At 46.8% G+C, this 18,682-nt stretch overlaps 1 protein-coding gene across 10 annotated transcripts in view; it reads right to left on the reverse strand.

Annotated features, from left to right (window-relative positions):
- The window catches only part of Frmd4a (FERM domain containing 4A), a 590,863-nt gene that overhangs the window by 137,988 nt on the left and 434,193 nt on the right, over positions 1-18,682 (reverse strand). For all 10 annotated transcript variants that reach the window (XM_039095788.2, XM_063276496.1, XM_039095786.2 and 7 more), the window contains one exon: positions 3,819-3,913. In XM_039095788.2, the coding sequence (XP_038951716.1) occupies positions 3,819-3,913 (95 nt within the window). The remainder of the gene's footprint in view (positions 1-3,818; positions 3,914-18,682) is intronic.

The raw sequence follows: 18,682 nt of genomic DNA on the forward strand, positions 1-18,682 counted from the left end.
GGTACTTGCCTGGCATGCCTGAGGTTCTGGGCTTGATTATCAGCAACACACACACACACACACACACACACACACGGCAGGGCGATGTCATGGTAGCGTTGCTTGGCACGCAAGGGCAGAGGAAAAGCTGAGTTCATGCTTCTGGACATAGAATCACTGACCAGGAGTGCCTCCAGGCACATCAAGGGGCAGCCTTTGTGCTTCCCTTTCTTAAAATGAAAATGAGAAATGTTCTGATTACCAGAGAGGCCCAGAGATGTATGTAGGCTGAGGTATTATCAGGCCGTGAAGGACTGTCCCCTAACTCACCCTTGCCCTTGTCCAGGTGGTCTAGCTCCCTTGCTAGCCTCTCAGAGGCCCGACTTTCTCTAGAACTGACACCTGCAGCATCTCTCCTAGACACCAGGCTCACCTGCCAGTTCTCTCTCATTTGGAGACCAATAGGTGGCCTAATTCTTTTTCCTGGGTCCTTGCTGGTGGCCAGCCACTGGTGCTGTGGCTGGAGATACCATCACACTCAGACCTGGGAGGAGGTGTTGGGGCCTGTGCAGTCTCAAGACCAGCCAGGTGGATTGGCTGTGAGTTCCTGCTATAGGGAACATGATGCTTCTCTCAAGAGGGCCTTCTATACATGTGCATACAAGAATGAAGGTACAGACACCCAGGTAGACTCTCTGACCAGCAGAGAGTCCAGAGAGCTCAGCTCCCAGCTACATAGGCCTATAGGATAGCGATCAGTTTCTGGGGTGTGCCCCTCCTGCCTTTGAGGTGTGGCTTTTGTGCCCTCCTCTCCCTTTTCATCCATCCATCCACTCAATCAATTGCTCTTGGCTACCAGGACTGTGGTCTGTCCTCCTCGGCACACAGACTTCTTCCTCTCTGGCCTAAGATAACATGTTCCTTCTTTGACTCCTGTTGACTCTGACGGGAAGTCTAACTGGGACTGTCTAGAGTTCATCGTCTCCTTGAATGGAGTAACCCTATTTGGGAAATGGGAACAATGGGGCTGTGATTAACTGAGAGTTATGGTTTCCTTCCAATCAGTGGGGACAGCACGGAGAGTAATTAGGAGGCTTCTGGGGATTCTCAACAGAGGTTGTAAGGAAGAAGGGGCTTCACTTTCCAATGCTTCTGACACAGCACTGTCCAAATGTCACTTGTATGTGAGGTGCACACGTGTGTATACAGCTGTGCATGCGTGTGCATGTGTATGTGTGTGTGGTGGTGGTGGTGGTGGTGGTGGTGTGTGTGTGTGTGTGTGTGTGTGTGTGAGAGAGAGAGAGAGAGAGAGAGAGAGAGAGAGAGAGAGAGAGAGAGAATCAGAGGATAGCTTGGGTTTTGTTGTTTTGTCAGTCACTGTTCACCTCTTTCCTTTCTTTTGGAAAATTTAATTTCTTTATTACTTTTATGTGCATGTATGTGTGGGTGTCTGTAGAGGCCGGATCATCTCCTGCAGCTGCAGGTACTGATGGTTGTCAGCCCCCCGTGTGGGTGCTGAGAACCAAGCTTAGGTCCCCTCGCAGAACAGCAAACACTCTTAACTCCTGAGCTATTTCTCCAGCCCCCCATCATATTTCTTGAGCTAAGGTTTCTCACTGCCAAGTAGGGTAAGCTGGCTAGGCAGTGAGCCCAGGAGGTCAGTTTGTCTCTGAAGAAATGATATGAATCTCTCTCTCTCTCTCTCTCTCTCTCTCTCTCTCTCTCTCTCTCTCTCTCTGTGTGTGTGTGTGTGTGTCTGTGTGTCTGTGTCTGTGTCTGTGTCTGTGTGTGTATCCTGCAAAATCAAAGAATTACTTTATTCTATGATAGCCTACTGGAAGTCTTTGCCTAAAAACTAGAGGAGTGTGCAGAATTACAACGAGTTAAAAATTTATTTGAGTATGCTGCTTTCTGCCAACCTGTTCACATTCTGTGTCCCAGGAAGACAAAAACTTGCCGAGTATCTTAAGGTTATACAGTAGATCCTGTTTGCTAAGAGATAATTATTGTTATTAGTTAGTTTGGTTTGTTCTTGAGACACGGTCTCTCTAGATATCATTGGCTGTCCTGGAACTCAGAAGGATGCTCCCACCTCCGCCTCCTGAGTGCTGAGATTAAAGGCATGTGCCGCTCTGCCTGACAAGAAAGGAGAGTTTTTATTGTTTCAAATGTTTGTATGCTTTCACTGCTCGCTTCAAGGCATCTACCTGTAAAATGTTCATGCCTGCCATTTCTGTTGCTGTGAGCATGCCCAACTGTGACAAAAATTCATTTCCGTGGGCCTGGGACTCAGAGACTATCCTCAGGTGGCCACACTGTCCCCTGACCTTTAACAGCTATAAGAAATTGTGAAGGACTGATTAGCCTGGGTTCCTGCCCATTCCCAGAGAAGAGCTTTTCTGTCTGTCCGAGTTCATGGCTGATTCTTGGCTGGTTGGAATTTCCAATACATTTCTACCTTCCCTATGTTGGGATTGCACGTGTAGTTGAGCAAATTTGGCTTTTATTTTTTTAACCTAAATTCTGGGGATTGAAGTTAGGGCCTCGTGCTCACGTGCGGACATCTTGTCAACTCACAGATCTCCAAGATCAACCACAGCCAAGTATAGATGGGTAAGGTCGTTCTCCCACTGACCAACACAGAGGCTGCCTGTTCTTGCCTCAGAATTCATCCTACCTCACTGGTCCTACCGCACTCTTAGGGTCTTGACTGTACTGGCCTTCCCAGCCAGTAACCTCACCTGAGCATTTTAGGAAACCCTGCTCATGAGTCTAAAGATGTGAGGGGTATGCAGACATGGATACAGACAGAGGAGACCCAGGTTTAAAGTAGGTTATTTTTTTGTTTTGTTTCCTGGTGCAAGGGGTTGGGAAGCAGAGTTTGAAGAGCATGGGCAGACACGGAAAGTGAGAGTAGGCTCTCTGAGATGGTTATTTCTCGTTCCCAGAAACCACTGAGAGGAGAAACTGCGGGAAGACAAGGGGGGAGGTGTCTAGGCATCTGTTTAATAGACTTCCAGCCTTGGGCCCACTCATTTCATTCTTTGTGCCAAGGAATTATTGATGTCCCTTAGACAATTGTCACCCAGTTCCAGTGGAACCAAGGTCCACACATGCCTAGGAAGTGCTTCATTGCTCAATCACACCCCCACATCTCGATACGTGCATGCCAAGCAAGAACCTTCCTTAGCTTATTCTTATCTAAGAATTTGGGTTGATCGTCACTGAACTCTTTGGTAACAGTACAGTAAGAGAGAGAAAAAAAATCATTCAGTGAACCAATCCCTTCCTTTATTATAAAACACGATGGTACGGACCCAAGCTGGAAGGCAGCTGAAGGCAAGCACAGGTTTACATCATGGTTTTACATGAACTTTCATTTTGTCTTCTATTTCAGCTTAGAATGCGAACCCGCCCAGGTCACCTCTTACCCTGAACTTATCACCAAGCCCCCTTCCTGTCATTGTTACTCCAACACTGGAGAGAAACATTTATTTTCCTGAGATTTTCATTTAGCCTTCATGAAGACTAAACCCACAGAGATCTACCTTTTTTTTTTTTTTAATAAACATTTCAGACACTCGTCTGAACACAAATCTGCTTGGTTAAAGAACACTGACCTAATATAACTTGGTAATATTAGCATCTAATTATATATCCTTTGGCCACTCCAGGCATGATCTCCGGCTTTTGAAATTCAGATGGTGAACTTGGGTTGACCCTGCAGCCCCCACGGGACCCAAGTGGCCCGCAGCCGATTTGGCTGTGCACAGCTGAGCGAGGGTGATTTCACATTCTGCTCCTTTGTTTGGGGTCTGTGGGCTCTGGGCAGCACTTACGTTTCATCTGTGAACGCTATTCCAAAGTATTCCTTCTCCTTCAGGTTGAAATGAGATGCCACGAGGTCAAGAAGCTCCTTAGCCAAAAGCTTGGGCTGGAAGAAGAGCACAGAGGGAGGAGATTAACTCAGAGATTTTCATCTCTTGTGCCGTCACCTTGTGTCTCTAGCATGTTCTCAGTGAAATACCTGAAAACCCAGGCACACTACATAAACACAAATGACTTTTGTAAAATCCAAAGAGGGGCTTTGGGTGTGGTTCAGTTGGAAGAAAGGTTCTTGCCTGGCGTGCACGAAGCCCTGTGTTTAATTATCAGAGCAGCATAAAACTGGCTGTCATGGTACATGAATACTTCATGGGGTTGCAGGAGAAACAGAGGCAGGAGGATCAGGAGTTCACAATCATCTTCTGCTACATAGCAAGTCTGAGGCTAGCCTGGGCTACATGGTGTACACAGAGAGGAAGCCAAGAGGGAGGGAAGAAGAGAGAGAAAGACCGAAAGAAACAGACTAAGACACTGCTGTATTAAACAGCCAAGTCAAAGGTCCAGGCAGCAGATCTATGTAGGGTTGGTTCTGTCAAAAAAATGGCAGTTTTGTCTTTAGTGGGCTATCCAGCCTGGTGACTTTCCTTTCCTACCTTATGCTGCTCTGACAGGAAGACCTCTTGTTTAATTGGTCTATTTAGCAAACATAGGCAGACCCTCGAATTCTTAGGCTAAAGTTACTTTCTGATAAACCCAGTGTAATTGGAAAATGTTAAGCCCAAAAACATTTAATATGAATATCAGAGTTTAGCAACACATTACTACAGGTGTGAGCTCCAGGGCAGCCGGAATGCAAACCAAGACAAAATGGCAAACTTACTTAACACCTGTTTGTAACTAACTTGCAAGTTTCTGGAGCTTGGACAACCTTGTCTTGCTACAAGGAAAGGTTAAACACACCTGCCCCTCTGTCTGGAGAACTGGGGGCTCTGGCTTAGGGCATCCTTAGAAGAGATCGTACCTCATAGCCTGACTCAGGGAAAAGATCCAGATGCAAAATTTAAAGCACACTTTTAACTGAACGAAGACTGCATTTGTACCACTGTCAAGTTTAACATCCCTACACTGACCTCCAGGGTAGGTCGGGAACTGTGTGTCTTCTCTGTGTGGTAGGTACTGTGCTAAGCACTCTTTTTTTTTTTTTTTTTTTTTTTCTTTTTTTCGGAGCTGGGGACTGAACCCAGGGTCTTGGGCTTGCTAGGCAAGCACTCTACCACTGAGCTAAATCCCCAACCCCTAAGCACTCTTTAAACATCCTTTAACCTCAGAATCCTATGAGATTGTCCGTTGTGCAGGGCAGATACAGGCCCAGAGATCAAGCAGTTGATTCTGCCTCCTCCTCCATCAACAGCCATCAGCTCAGAAGTGAAAACCACTTAGAACCACATGGGTTTGAACACTTCCTTCCCTGGAAATGAGAGACCTGTGGGAAACGCCACCTTGATGCACCAACCACTTCTAATGCTCTCTGCTTCCGTTCCCAGCACTCTACGCAACCTGAGCCTAATCCAATAGGAAATTCAAGATTGGATGTCAAACCATTCTTCAATGATAGGAAGAAGTCTGCACTGTGAATGCAGGGGGGTGATGCACGGGGCACATCTCAGAGCTTTGCAAATGAATTATGAAAGACGCTGCAAGAGTTGAGCTCTGAAGCTCGGGCGAGTGCCGTGGGATGCGCTGGGTTGCACGTGCCTCTGTTCCTCCCAGAAGACGTTGGGCTGCATTTAATTTATGGGTTGCAGTGACTCAGCAAGTTCTCTGCTTTTATAACGCAGTGGATTATAATTTACCCGTCAGAATGACTGCAACCCCTTTAAAAGTAGCCACAGTCTTATCTGTGACGCTTGTTGTTTCTGGGAGTATTTTGAGCTGGGCACCGGATCACACATCCGTAACCCCAACACTTAGGAGGCTACAGTAAGGAGGAATGGGGGACTCAAGGCTAGCCTGGGTTACACAGCAAGAGTAAATCTTAATATCTTTTTTTTTTTTCCCGATTGAGGATTATCTTTTTCGTTTGTCCTGGGAACCTGTGTTAGATTTAGTGTCCTTGCCAGCAAGACTCCTTCAGCGCTTGGAACGGATTTGGGTTTTTGCAAATGTTAAAAGTCATTTGAAGTCAAGTCTAGTGGGTGGGGAAGAAAGTCACTTGAGTTCAAATCTGATGGGTGGGGAGAGGGGAGGAGGACCGGGCAGTCTCGCTGGGTCAATCTGACATTAGAAAACGAGGTGTGACTAAAAAGTACTTACTGTGGGTTCTTGTGAACTATGGAGAGGACAGCTGTGAGATCACTCTCTCTGGGAACAACAGCTCAAAGCTCTCCAGACATCTTTGCTCAGTGTGGTGGTCTGAATGAGAAATGTTCCCCACAGACACTTGTATTTGAACACTGGGTCCTCGCCTCATGGTACTATTTGGGAAGGTCATGGAGCTTTTAGAAAGTGGAGGCACATGGCACGGGACGTAGGTTTTTAGGTTTTATAGCCATTTCCTGGTCCTACTCTTTGCTTCTTGAAATGTGATCTCTCTGCCTCATGACTGCTAGGCCAGCCTCATGATCCCTGCTGCTATAGCTTCCCTGCCATGATGGACTGTACTCCTTGGAACTGTAAGCCCAGATAAACTCTTTATTCTCATTTTTTTCCTCTCGTCAGAGTGTTTTATCACAGCAACAGGAAATAGCTAACATGGTTGGAGAATACATATTTTATACACAGATGTATTCAGTAGGTGAGAGGTACTCATTAGTTGTAGAAATGGTTAGGAGAAAATGCAGTGTGCAGGAAGGGAGCTAAGGACATGTACAAGGCAGCCATGCTGAATAGTCATTGAATACTTGTTTCTTTCACCCAGTTAAGACCCTTGAAATGACAGAAATGGACACATGGAACAACTTCAGTTGACATTCACTTACATCTGCCTTATAATCTCATGCCCTCCCTGCACAGGAGTTTCTGAGGCATGGCTTACTGTATCCCAGACACAGTTCTGAGAGCTTCTACACATGCCATCGCTATCTAAATGACAGAGGACGCCAACCAAGACTTGGAGATAGCATACACGCTGTTCCCAGTTTTACAAGCCAGAACTCAAAACAAAGTCAGGAGTCACACAGTGGAATATTACTCAGCCTTGAAGAGGAACAAAATTCAGATAGATGCTACATGAATAAACACTGAAGCCAGGCTAACTGAAAGTTAAAAAGATGATGAGTGTGGTAACATATCTCACTTGTATAAGTAACTAAGATCATGTGATTTCACAGGGGTTGCCAGGCATTGGAGAGGACGGGGAGATTACTACTTGATGGCTATAGAGTTTCTGCTTCAGTTTCTGACAACATTTTGGAAACAGTGGTGATTCTTCGATAACACTGTGCACGTCGTTAATGCCCCTGGATTGTAAATATACCAAATGGTTAACATGATAAATTTATGTGTATTTACCCCAATCTAAAAAACAAACAAACAAACAAACAAACAAAAGCCTTAGCTTTCCTCAAGGTGGTAATCTTCCTCTGCATCCTGCCTGGGCTGACTTTACTACTTCCTGGGTAAGAGGTCAAGGATCATGGGTTGTCAAGGAACTGCCTGGGTGAGGGCTAGAATGCTGGGTCTGAACCAGGACACCGAATTACAGATCTATACGTCATCATCGTGAACTTAGCTAATGTGAGTCTTCCTCTGATTTCCCAGCTTCACGACGCAATGAACAATGGCTGGCTGCCCTCTGGGAGCCTCATGGGGACCTCTTCTTATCACTATGCCACTAAACAGCTGGAGCAGCCACAGCATGGTGGGGAGGAGGATGACGAACCTGTCCCTCTCTGGTGAATATCTGCTGAAACATGGGGAGCCATTGGCTGCTTTTCATGAATAGCATTGTAGACCAAAGGGAAGAAAAGTCCCGTCATGAGGACATTCCCGCTGGGGAGACACAAGCCTGTGAGGTACTTACCCGCCTCACAAGCCATGAGGACCTGAGTTTGGTCTCCAGAAGGCAAGTTAAAAAGTGTGTGGGGCAAGTAACCAGAATGCTTTTTATATGCTTGTGATACTGTCAGACGACTATCAATTAAAAAAAAAAAAGTCATGCCAACCAATGGGAGTGCAGCAAGGAAACTAGACCCCAGCACCCTGAGACGTCCACTGTATGGAATGAACTAACTTCTCTCCTGTGAAACTAGAAAACAGTAGCCACAGGAAAATGGAGGAGTAAAGATAGGGTCGGTGGTTCCTGCTTGTGATCCAGGCTCAGGAGGCACAGACAGGCAGATCCTTATGGCTCAAGGTCAGCCAGGCTACACTATAACATAAATAAATAAATATATATACATACATACATACATATATATATATATATATATACATATATATATATATATATATATATATATATATATATGGAAGGTGCCCAAGGAGTGACATGGGAAGCTGATCTTCCCATGCACATGATCTAAATGCACATGTATCTGTGTGTGTGCGTGCACATGCACCTGTACACACACACACACACACACACACACACACACACACACACACACGCACACACACACTGTTTAAGCTCCATCCCCACAGCTACCTGACAGCAGCCAGGTATGCTCCGCCCCACAGTTGCCTAGCAACAGCCAGCTGTGCCTGACACTATGAAAGGGGCTGCTTCTCCCCTCTTCTCTCTTATTCCCTCTTACCCTCTCTTGCCCCTCTTGCTCTTTGTTCTTTTCTGTTCTTGCCCCCATCCCCCCTCCATGTGCCCATGGCTGGCCACTTTTCCTCTCTCCTACTCTTCTTTCATTAAACCTCTTCCAAGTGGAACCATGGCCATTGAGCGTCTTCTGTCCGGGCACGGGCCGAGATTTCAATCCTAACACACACGTATTGATACACATAGACACACATATAATAAAAAAATAAAAATAGAGGGATCAGATCAGTGATGGGGAGATGACAGAAGATTCTAGAAGACATTGAGTTTGTAACTGTTTATCTGAAGTCTTCGTAGAACCCCCACACGTGTCTTTCAGTTGTCAAGGTGACAAACAACAGCCCAGCTTTGCTTTCATCCCTAAGAGGCAGAGCAGAACCCAGCCCCTGAAATCCAGGACCTCTTGCTGCTCTACTGAGACTGTGAGGTCATTCGTTATCTCTGCACCATGGTGCGTCGTGCCTGACTCTGTCACTGTGTCTCCATAAGGTCTGGGCCGTCGATGGCATCAACGCCTTAATTTCCCCAATCCTGCAGAGGAGGACAACGTTCCACCCTGACAGGATGGTGACTGAGGAGCTCCGGCAATCCTGAAATTTCCTTCAGCTCCTCTGGAGTGAACTGCCTGCCTTTTAGGCAGAAACCTTGGCTGTTATGCAGTCGGAAGGGATGTTTATAGAATCCTGCTGATTGTAATTTGCCAATTACTGGTGCTGTAAACATTTGTGGAGCCTTGCAGGGATCTGGCTGGGAGAGAGGCCAGAAAAAGAGCCCCAGAGCCCCATGGAGTTTGATGGGACAAACAGGGCAGAGGCCCGAAGGCATCGTAGGCAAAGCAAGCCCTGTGTGTCCTTGGTGAGCTATGCCAGTTTCTTCAGGGTCACTGGGCGTGCTGGTGGGGATGTCAGTGAACTAAAGATGGGCTTTCTCCCAGCCTGTATTTAACTCTATTCTCTCACTGGCTTCTCTACCCTTTTAACTGGAAGGATTGTCCTGTCTTCCCTGTCAGATTGCTTCCCTCTTTATACCTGGATAATGACTTTTCCTTGTGACTGGCACATTGGAGCCACCACGGTGCTAAAAATGTTCCCAAACTGAGCTGGGACACCTGCACAGCTACCTCATGTCAGTGGTCGGGGGTGGGGAGGGGGCAGTGAGTCTTTGTTGCTCTGAGTTCACCACACAGACAGACGCATGTGAGGTTGAGGGTGCTGACTCCCATAGGCATAGTCACTTTATTTTATCTAAGGTGTCCGTTTAGGTCCTGTGCTCTTCCAGCACTTTCCTGCTTCTTCCAGGAGGCGTTAAGTGGCCGCCATGATCAAAACAGCACTAGGGGCTGGGAAAAGCTCACTTGGTAAAGTGCTTGCCACACAAGCATGGGACCCCAAGTTTGGATTTCCGGCACCTGTGTTAAAGGCTAGATATGGCGGCATGTACTTCTGACCCCAGGGCTGGGGAGGTAGACACACACCCTGGGCTTGCCTTCAGCCAGCTTAGCCAGATTAGGGAGCTCCAGGTTCAGTGAAAGATCCTATGGTAAAATTATAGTCGGGAACAATCGAGGAAGAAATTCAGTGTCAACCTCTGGCCTCCACGTGTGTGGGCATGCATCTTGCACATGCATCTACAGCACCCACTTTGGACTTGACAGGCACTCACTTCCAGACGGATGACCGGGGGACAAAATGACGGAAACTCTTGTCCTCTGCCTTCTCGTCTGTCAGATGATGGGTTGGATTTAGTTGCACGAAAGGTTCTAGAATATTCTTCTTCACACCACGATCAAATCAAACTGCTTCCGCTCCCACAAGCTACTTGGCCCTCACAGAAGTTGTACGTGTTCATTCAAAAATCCTCTCGAGTTAGTAAATCTTGTCTCTCGACATACTTCATTTTCCTTAAACAATCTGGAGCAAGTTGCTTAACCCCACTGCCCCTTAGCCCCCTCTCCTGTAAAATGATGATAATGACTGTCACAGGCTGTCAGGCTGTCGTGAGGGTTAAATGAAGGACGGCTTATGCAAACCGCAGTGTGTGGTATGAAGTGAGTATCGCACCAGTCGATATTATTTCAGTTCTTCATTCCTGTCACCATCTACACTGGTCACCAGTGGGCTCCATGGCACTGGCAGGCTGTTCTCATCTCAGCCGACTCTTTGACCTAGAGTTCCCATGTGCTGACCCTGAACTTGGAATTCCCCCTACCTCAGCCTTCCTGAACTCTTGTGTGACTGGAGAAAGAAGTCAGTATGAAGAAGACAGGAAACCCTTTCCCACTAGGGCTTCATCCAAATACCAGAGCACGCACAAAATACAAACGGGAGAAGTGGGTGCTATGTCAACACCCTGTAAAGGCTCAGGTCCCCAACCCCAGTGCTTCTGGTTCCTTCCTTAGTTTATAGGTTCCCCCCACTCTTGGGAGGGCTCTTCCCCTCTTAATAAGACGTCTCTCTATTTTGAGCCCTGTATTCCTGGTACAGTCCTTTGCCTAGGACTTAACATTAACCTGAAAGCAGGTGTCTCCGGAACACACATGACAGCCTCGCCCTACACATGTCTTACCCATCCCTTCAAACGGGAACCTCCAGCCCGTGCATGCTCTCCCTGACAGGGGCCTTCAGCCTGAGCATGTCCTCCCTGACACTGGACTTTCTCACCATCTCTCTTATCTCCATGTTTGACTTAAAACACCCCCCCCCACACACACACACCCCATCTCCTATATTCCTGGCAGCTCCTGAGATTTTCAGCTTACACATCCTGTAGGTTTTTTCTCTCAAATTTCAATGAAACCATCTCTGAACTTCCTTTGAAGCCTGTTTTAAAAATATTTTACTAATAAGACTAAGAATTCCCCCCCACCCCCGGCAAAGGAAACTCTGGCTCTCTCCAGAAACACTAGCATTATAGATGGATGCCAACATGCCTGGTTGCCGGGGGTATTCTTGTCTTGTTACTGCAAGGTGCACGTTTTCCACTGAGCAGATGGGGGCTTGCCTACCCACATGACACAGCTACAGGTGCTTTGTCCAGCTTTACCTGTTAGTGTGCCTACCCACTCTATGTGCCAAGGAACTGGGGGTCCCAAGACCTCATGGATGGTGATTCCTACTCCTTAGGAGTGGCCACAGCAAGGAGACTGAAGAAAAGTCCATTTCCAGGAGGAATGATGGCACATCAGCCCCTTCTTTCTGGCTACAGAGGGCTGGGATTCACTCCTCCGGAAGCCTGGGTGGAGGACAACTTTGGGTAGAGGAGTGAGGAAGGGTTTGTCCTTGTAACCCTGCATCCTCCTCACTCAGCCCAGTTAGTGCTCATTGGCTGCTCTGATTCCCGGGGAAGGGGGAGGGTAGTGCATGAGGTCATCCTCTGTGGATTCTGCACAGCAGGTTCTGACAGCTGCCCCTCCCTTGCTACCCTAGGGGCTCTGGTGATTAGCCTCTCCAGTGGAGCCCTGCGTTCTGTGGCAGGGGACACACTGAAGCCATTTGCTTTTTGCAGACTCACAAGAGGTATAGGGCTTGGCCCCTTCTCCAATACGTAGGAAAGGTATTTCTCTATGGGGAAGAGCTTCCTATCTTTGACTCCCCAGCCGTGGAGTGGGCCACCTTAACCCACTTTAAACACACACACACACACACACACACACACACACACACACACACACACACACACACCAAAACAACAACCCCTCTCCCCGCCTCCCATGGGTTCGGGGGAATCCACCTCAGGCTTCATAACTGCAGGCAAGCACTTTACAAATTGTGGTATTCCCCGGTCCATTTAATAAAGGTTTTTATTGGCAAAGTGAGACAGATGAATGGGTAGAGTATTTAGTGTCAGCCTAGCCCAGCATGGAGGCAGACCCCAGGCAGGGATGGTTATACAGACTCTCTTTAGAGGCAGCCATGATCCAGAGAATGTACGCAGTGCTCCCCCCACCCCCCCAACAGCTAGACAGGGCCAGGGCAGCAAGGTAAAGGATGTCTCAGTGGGTAAAGAGGCTCGCCACTAAACCTTATGACCTGAGTTTGATCCCTGGGATTCACATGACGGAAGGAGAAAACTGAATCCCATGAGGTTGTTATCTGACCGCCACATGCACATGGTGGCCCTTGCTCCACTTCCAATAGAGACGTCCGTGAACGAATGTTTCAGGGTTTCAATCAGATCATATACCTCTAGAGACTCATTGCAATGTGCAAGAAGGATCCCCTTTTCCTAACCTGGTAGCAAAGTACGGACCTTCCCCTGAAACTTCTTTGCATGCCAACTACAATCAAGGTAGGCTCCTTCCACAATCTCTCTGTCTCTGTCTGTCTCTGTCTCTGTCTGTCTCTGTCTCTGTCTGTCTCTGTCTCTGTCTGTCTCTGTCTCTGTCTGTCTCTGTCTCTGTTTGTCTCTGTCTCTGTCTGTCTCTGTCTCTGTCTGTCTCTGTCTCTGTCTGTCTCTGTCTCTGTCTCTGTCTGTCTCTGTCTCTGTCTGTCTCTGTCTCTGTCTCTCTGTCTCTGTCTTTCTCTGCAAATCTTCCAAGAGTCTTGCCTTGGGGGTGAAGTCTCTCTTGGGAACCCTTTAAAGCTTCTTACCCTCCTCCCCACCTGCCTCTTAACATTTTCTTCTCTTGATCGCTTCCTTTTCTTTTCTTTTCTTTTTTTTATTCTTTCTTTTTTTCCGGAGCTGGGGACCGAACCCAGGGCCTCGAGCTTGCTTCCTTTTATTTTCTTATGGTCTCATCCACGTCCTCAAATACAACCTGGTCTGAGTGAGGCACCAGGAAAGTCAAACCTGCTATGAGTTTGAGAGGAAATCTTTCTTCCTCACCGACTTAAATGATGCCCAATGAAGGCTTTGACAGACAGACATAATAATTGCTCCTCTATAAATGCAAAGAACTACCCTGACCCGCTGGGGAGCCTGCTTTGCATAGGACTCCCCCAGGGGCTCTGGAAGGTAGGCAGGTGTTCATTAGGGCATCCCTCCTGCCTCTGAAATTCACATAGCACCCCCCACCCCCACCCAGACTCCATCCTGCTTAGGGTGATGTCACAGGACTGTTAATGAACAATAGATTTGCTTTGGTGGGAGAAACACAGCCCTCAGCTTGCCTATGTCAGAAAGGCCTCTCGAATCTCTGGCCTAAATTATGCAGTATTTCTAGTGAGTATGGAGATGCTGAACTGAATTTAATCCTGGGCTTCCAAGCTTCATCTTCTGCTACACATTCACTCTCATCCACTGTTTTCTCTTTAAAAAGATGCCTGGGAGTGGGGGAGGGGTTAGAGTGATGGTTCAATGACTAAGAGAGTTTACTGCTTTCCCAGAGGACCTAGATTTGGTTCCCAGCATCCATATGAGGTGACACTACTGACTCCAATTCCAGGGTTATCTGATACTCCCTGGCCTCAGTGGGCACCACGATAAGCTTAGGCAAGTACACATACGAATGCTAAATAAATAAATAGTTTTTTTTCCTGTTTTTTGTTGGTTTGTTTGTTTAAGATGCTTGGCTTTGGGAGACACTCAGTAAAACGCCAGTTAAGTAAGTAAGAATGAAAACTTGAGTATGGAACCTTAGTGCCCACACAAAATAGCATGATGGATGTATTTATGATCTTAGTACTGGGAAGGTGGAGAAAAAAGGCTCTGTGGAGCTTACATATGTGCACATAGACCCGAATATACCAGGTACACACACACACACACGTACACACAGACACACATACACATAACATACACACACTACGTACATAACGCACACATGCACACACACATAACACACAAGCACATAAAAGCACACACACATACTTATAACACATGTACATAATGCACACATGCACACACAACCACACAGATACATAACACACAAGCACATAAAAGCACACACACAGACACACAGACACAGACACACACACAGACACACACACAGACAGACACACACACACACAGATACACACACAGACACACAGACATACACATAAAAGCACACACACACATACTTATAACACATGTACATAATGCACACATGCACACACAACCACACAGATACATAACACACAAGCACATAAAAGCACACACACAGACACACAGACACACACACAGACACACACACATACAGAGACACACACACAGACACACACAGATACACACAACACACACACAGACACACACAGACACACACATACACACACATACACAGAGACACACACACAGACACACACACAGACACACAGACACAGACACACACACACACAGAGACACACACACAGACACACACAGATACACACACAGATACACACAGACACACACACATACAGACACATACACACACATACACAGAGACACACACACAGACACACACACACAGATACACACACAGATACACACACAGACACACACACACACAGACACACACACACACACTTGCGCTATGGGGAATGTAGCTGTGTCTTTGGATGCTTACATCCTTAGTTCCCCGGGAGATGAAGTTAAGTCCTCTAAGATCAAAGGACATATTAGAGGATTATTATGCTTCTCCTGGGCCAGTGGCCAGTGGGTGCCAGGACTCATTCAAACTGGAAGTCCTCATGATACTGCACACAGAATTATAATCTAACAGTCATTAGAAGCTGCTCTTGCAGAAAAGCACTCACTCCTTACTTGGCACAAACCTGGACTCTCTCCCTTCGCTTTGCCGGCCTCCTTTACTGTGGGCCGACTGCTCACCTCTGCACATAGCTGTATGAATTCTCGTGTGCCCAGAACCCATCTGTTTCCCACCAAGGCCAATGACACAGATACCAGAGTGGCAGAGGCATTTTATGGTCAGATTTCTAGAAATTCTTCTGCATCTCCACGAAGCACCTGAATAGCTACAATTCACTGTAAACTCAGTCACCTTAGATTCTAGGAACAGCCAGGCCTTTCAGGAGAGACCATCCCACGTATGACGATGCCTGTCCTTGATGACAAGGCTGTGGCTTAGAGCAGGAGCAGACAACTCAGTCTTGTGCCTGAGACCGTCTTGTGGACCAGGACCGAGGCTGGGATTACCCAAACCACACCTGCACCCGGACTCCTACGGCATGTACTCCCATTGCCCCTGCCCCATTTCCCCCTCTATTTAAACCTAAAGTTCATGTCAGTACCCCAAAGATAGACTTAGGGTAACAAGACTCTCTTCTCGTGTCCTCCTGCACACTTAGAAGAGAGTGATTGATTGATTGAGCCTCTTTCTCTGCTTTTCACCATTGCTAATCTCTTTAATTGGCATATTGGGCTGGGAGAGCCACATCTAGTCTCTTGGGCTTTTACCCCGAAGCGCCGATAATTATTCCCCTTGCTTCATCCCCAGGGAACTGCAGAAGAGGGCATTGTCCCAGAATCGGAGAACGGCCACTGAAACTCAAGTCTTGAAATTGGTACTCCACGGCACGCGTAGAGGGCATGAAGTCGTTGATAAGGCCAAGGTGTCTGTACGGTCACTCTCATACGTAATGACAGCTGGAGTTAAGGGTTGTGAAGAGGGTGTATGTGGCACAGGGCTGGAGATGAAGGATAAAGGTGACATCGTTTTTTTGCTACCCTGTCTGCTAACAGACAGAAGGATCTCTGTTTACCTGATGTCTTTTGCCTAGTGTTCCGAGACTGTGGCTTTACTGCTATCATTTTGACTTGTGGTATACTGCTGGTGACTTGTGGTATACTGCTGGTGACTTGTGGTATACTGCTGGTGAGAAGTAGAAGTTTGGGGGGCGGGACTAAAATAATATAGGCATGAATTCTCTTTAAAACACACACACACCCTCTCTTTTTCTCTCTCTGTCTCTGTCTCTCTGTCTCTCTGTCTCTCTCTGTCTCTCTCTGTCTCTCTCTGTCTCTCTCTGTCTCTCTCTGTCTCTCTCTCTCTCTCTCTCTCTCTCTCTCTCTCTCTCTCTCTCTCTCTCTCTCTTTCTGTCACCGATCATGGGGCTCCAAAACCCAACTGTGAAGTCTATGCCGCTCAGTTATGAGACACTGGAACAATAATATCTACCTCTCAAGCTTTTAGGGACGGTTCAATAAATGATCACTTACAAAGTTCCTGGTAAACAGCGGGGGCTCAGTAAAAATGGTCTCATCTTTCTTCTTCAACCAGAGACTGAATCCCTGTAAGAATCCCCCAGTCCTTTATTGCTCTGACAAGGGACTTATCTATTACAATCTAAGTCCTCCTTTTCATGAACTGCCATCCTCTGCCTTGGAAACCGTGAATAAATCATCCTGACAGGAAGGAGAACAGAAAGCAGACAGCTTCCTTTGAACCAGAATGTCCTCCACAGCCTAGCCCTAAATAGCACCCACCTCTCGCCTGTTATCTGTAGAATATCTGCCCCATCCACTGTAGAAATGCCTTATCACATTTGTCCTGCCTACTGCCTCTGTTCAGTTAAAATTATGCCTATAGGGTAGGGAGAGGGAGAGAAAGGACAAAAGAAAGGAGACACAGAGAGATACAGATAGAAAGACACACACAGAGACAGAGACAGAAAGACAGAGACAGAGAGACTTACTCTCTCTCTAGCTCCAGGAATATGCCTGGAGACTCTCGAGGCTTTTCGATGTTTGTTAGCATTTTAACTTGGAAGGTCCCTGAGTGCTCTCCCCATGCGTGCTCCCTGTGGATAGCTCTTGCTGGCAGGACTATGCTGCCTGGGCTGGAGAGATGTATTCTGCTCTGCTGCTGATGTGGCTTTTGGTGCAATTACAAATGCACTCTCACCAGGGCAGGAGAATAATGAAAAAGTCCAGGAGTACCAGATCCCTGGGAGGCTAGGAAGGGAAGATCAATTTAAGGCTGAAAAATATTTATTCCTGAAAAAGTTTCATGCTCCCTGCCCCCCTGCAACTATATAAAAGACAACATAAGCTTCCTGATGTGTTCTGATATGCTAATTAAAGGAGCCCCAGCAGAAGACGGAAGACTGCCACTCCACCTCTTGAAGCAGGTTTATCAACAATCACAACACAGATGGGGCATTTAGGGTGAGACCCGGTGACAGATCTTTACAGTAGTGGCTCTGGCCCAGTTTCCGTAACCTCCTTGTGCTTGGGTAAAATCTATTATTTGGGGGGAATCAGTGGGTAAAGTTCGTGCTTTGCAAGTGTGAGGACCAGAGTTCAGATGTCTAGAACCTACTTAAAAACTGGGCAGGTGTACTGCCCCGCCTGTATTCCGGAGTGCAAGAGGCCAAGACGGAAAAGCCCTGAAAGCCAACTGGCTAGCCAGATTAGCCAAAAGAGTTAGCTCCATCCCGGCAAGAAAGTTTGTCTCAATGGATAAGGAGACAGGAACTGAGGAAAACACTGGATGTTAACACGGGGCCTCCACATGTGTTTGTGTGTCTCTGCATATGTTTGCCCACACACACATGAACACACAGTATACACTGCACACATACACACCCATACACACGCACACATCATATGCAAATGTTTTTATTATTTTCCTACACCCCATTACTCTCTAAAGGCATAACGTACAGGAGGCTCACAGAGTGTAAAGTGTTATGTATAAGACAGGGAGATGGGGGTCATAAGGCGAAGCTCCCCCAACGTGGTCACGATGAGATAAATAAATTACTATCGTTTCTCATTATCTACGGTTCTGTTTCCTGTATTTTCCAATCACACACAGTCAACATGGGCCGGAAATACAGATACCAATACAAATTACGTTGATAAAATATTACCCCCTACGACACTAATGTATGAATTACACCGACAAGATACTAATGTCAATGACAATAAAATATTAACATTTTTCCCTCACATTTTTTTTTCTTTTTGGGACCAGGGAGCACACGCTGGCCTTGAACTCATAATCCTCTTGCCTGAGAAACCCAAGTGCTGGGATGACAGGGGTGTGCCAGCATGGCTGCTTGCCTTAACTCTCTCAAGACATCACACAGCGTTTGTAACAGCATGTTGTCACCACCGTTCTATTTTATCATTAGCTTTTAATCTCTTCCTATGTCTAATTTATCAACGAGACATCGTGGGTATGTATATAGAGAGAAAAGACAGGGTAGACATAGGCTTCGGTACTGTGGGTAGCTTCAGGCATATCCT

This window comes from Rattus norvegicus, chromosome 17 (assembly GCF_036323735.1).
Source record: "Rattus norvegicus strain BN/NHsdMcwi chromosome 17, GRCr8, whole genome shotgun sequence".
Classification (NCBI taxonomy): domain Eukaryota; kingdom Metazoa; phylum Chordata; class Mammalia; order Rodentia; family Muridae; genus Rattus; species Rattus norvegicus.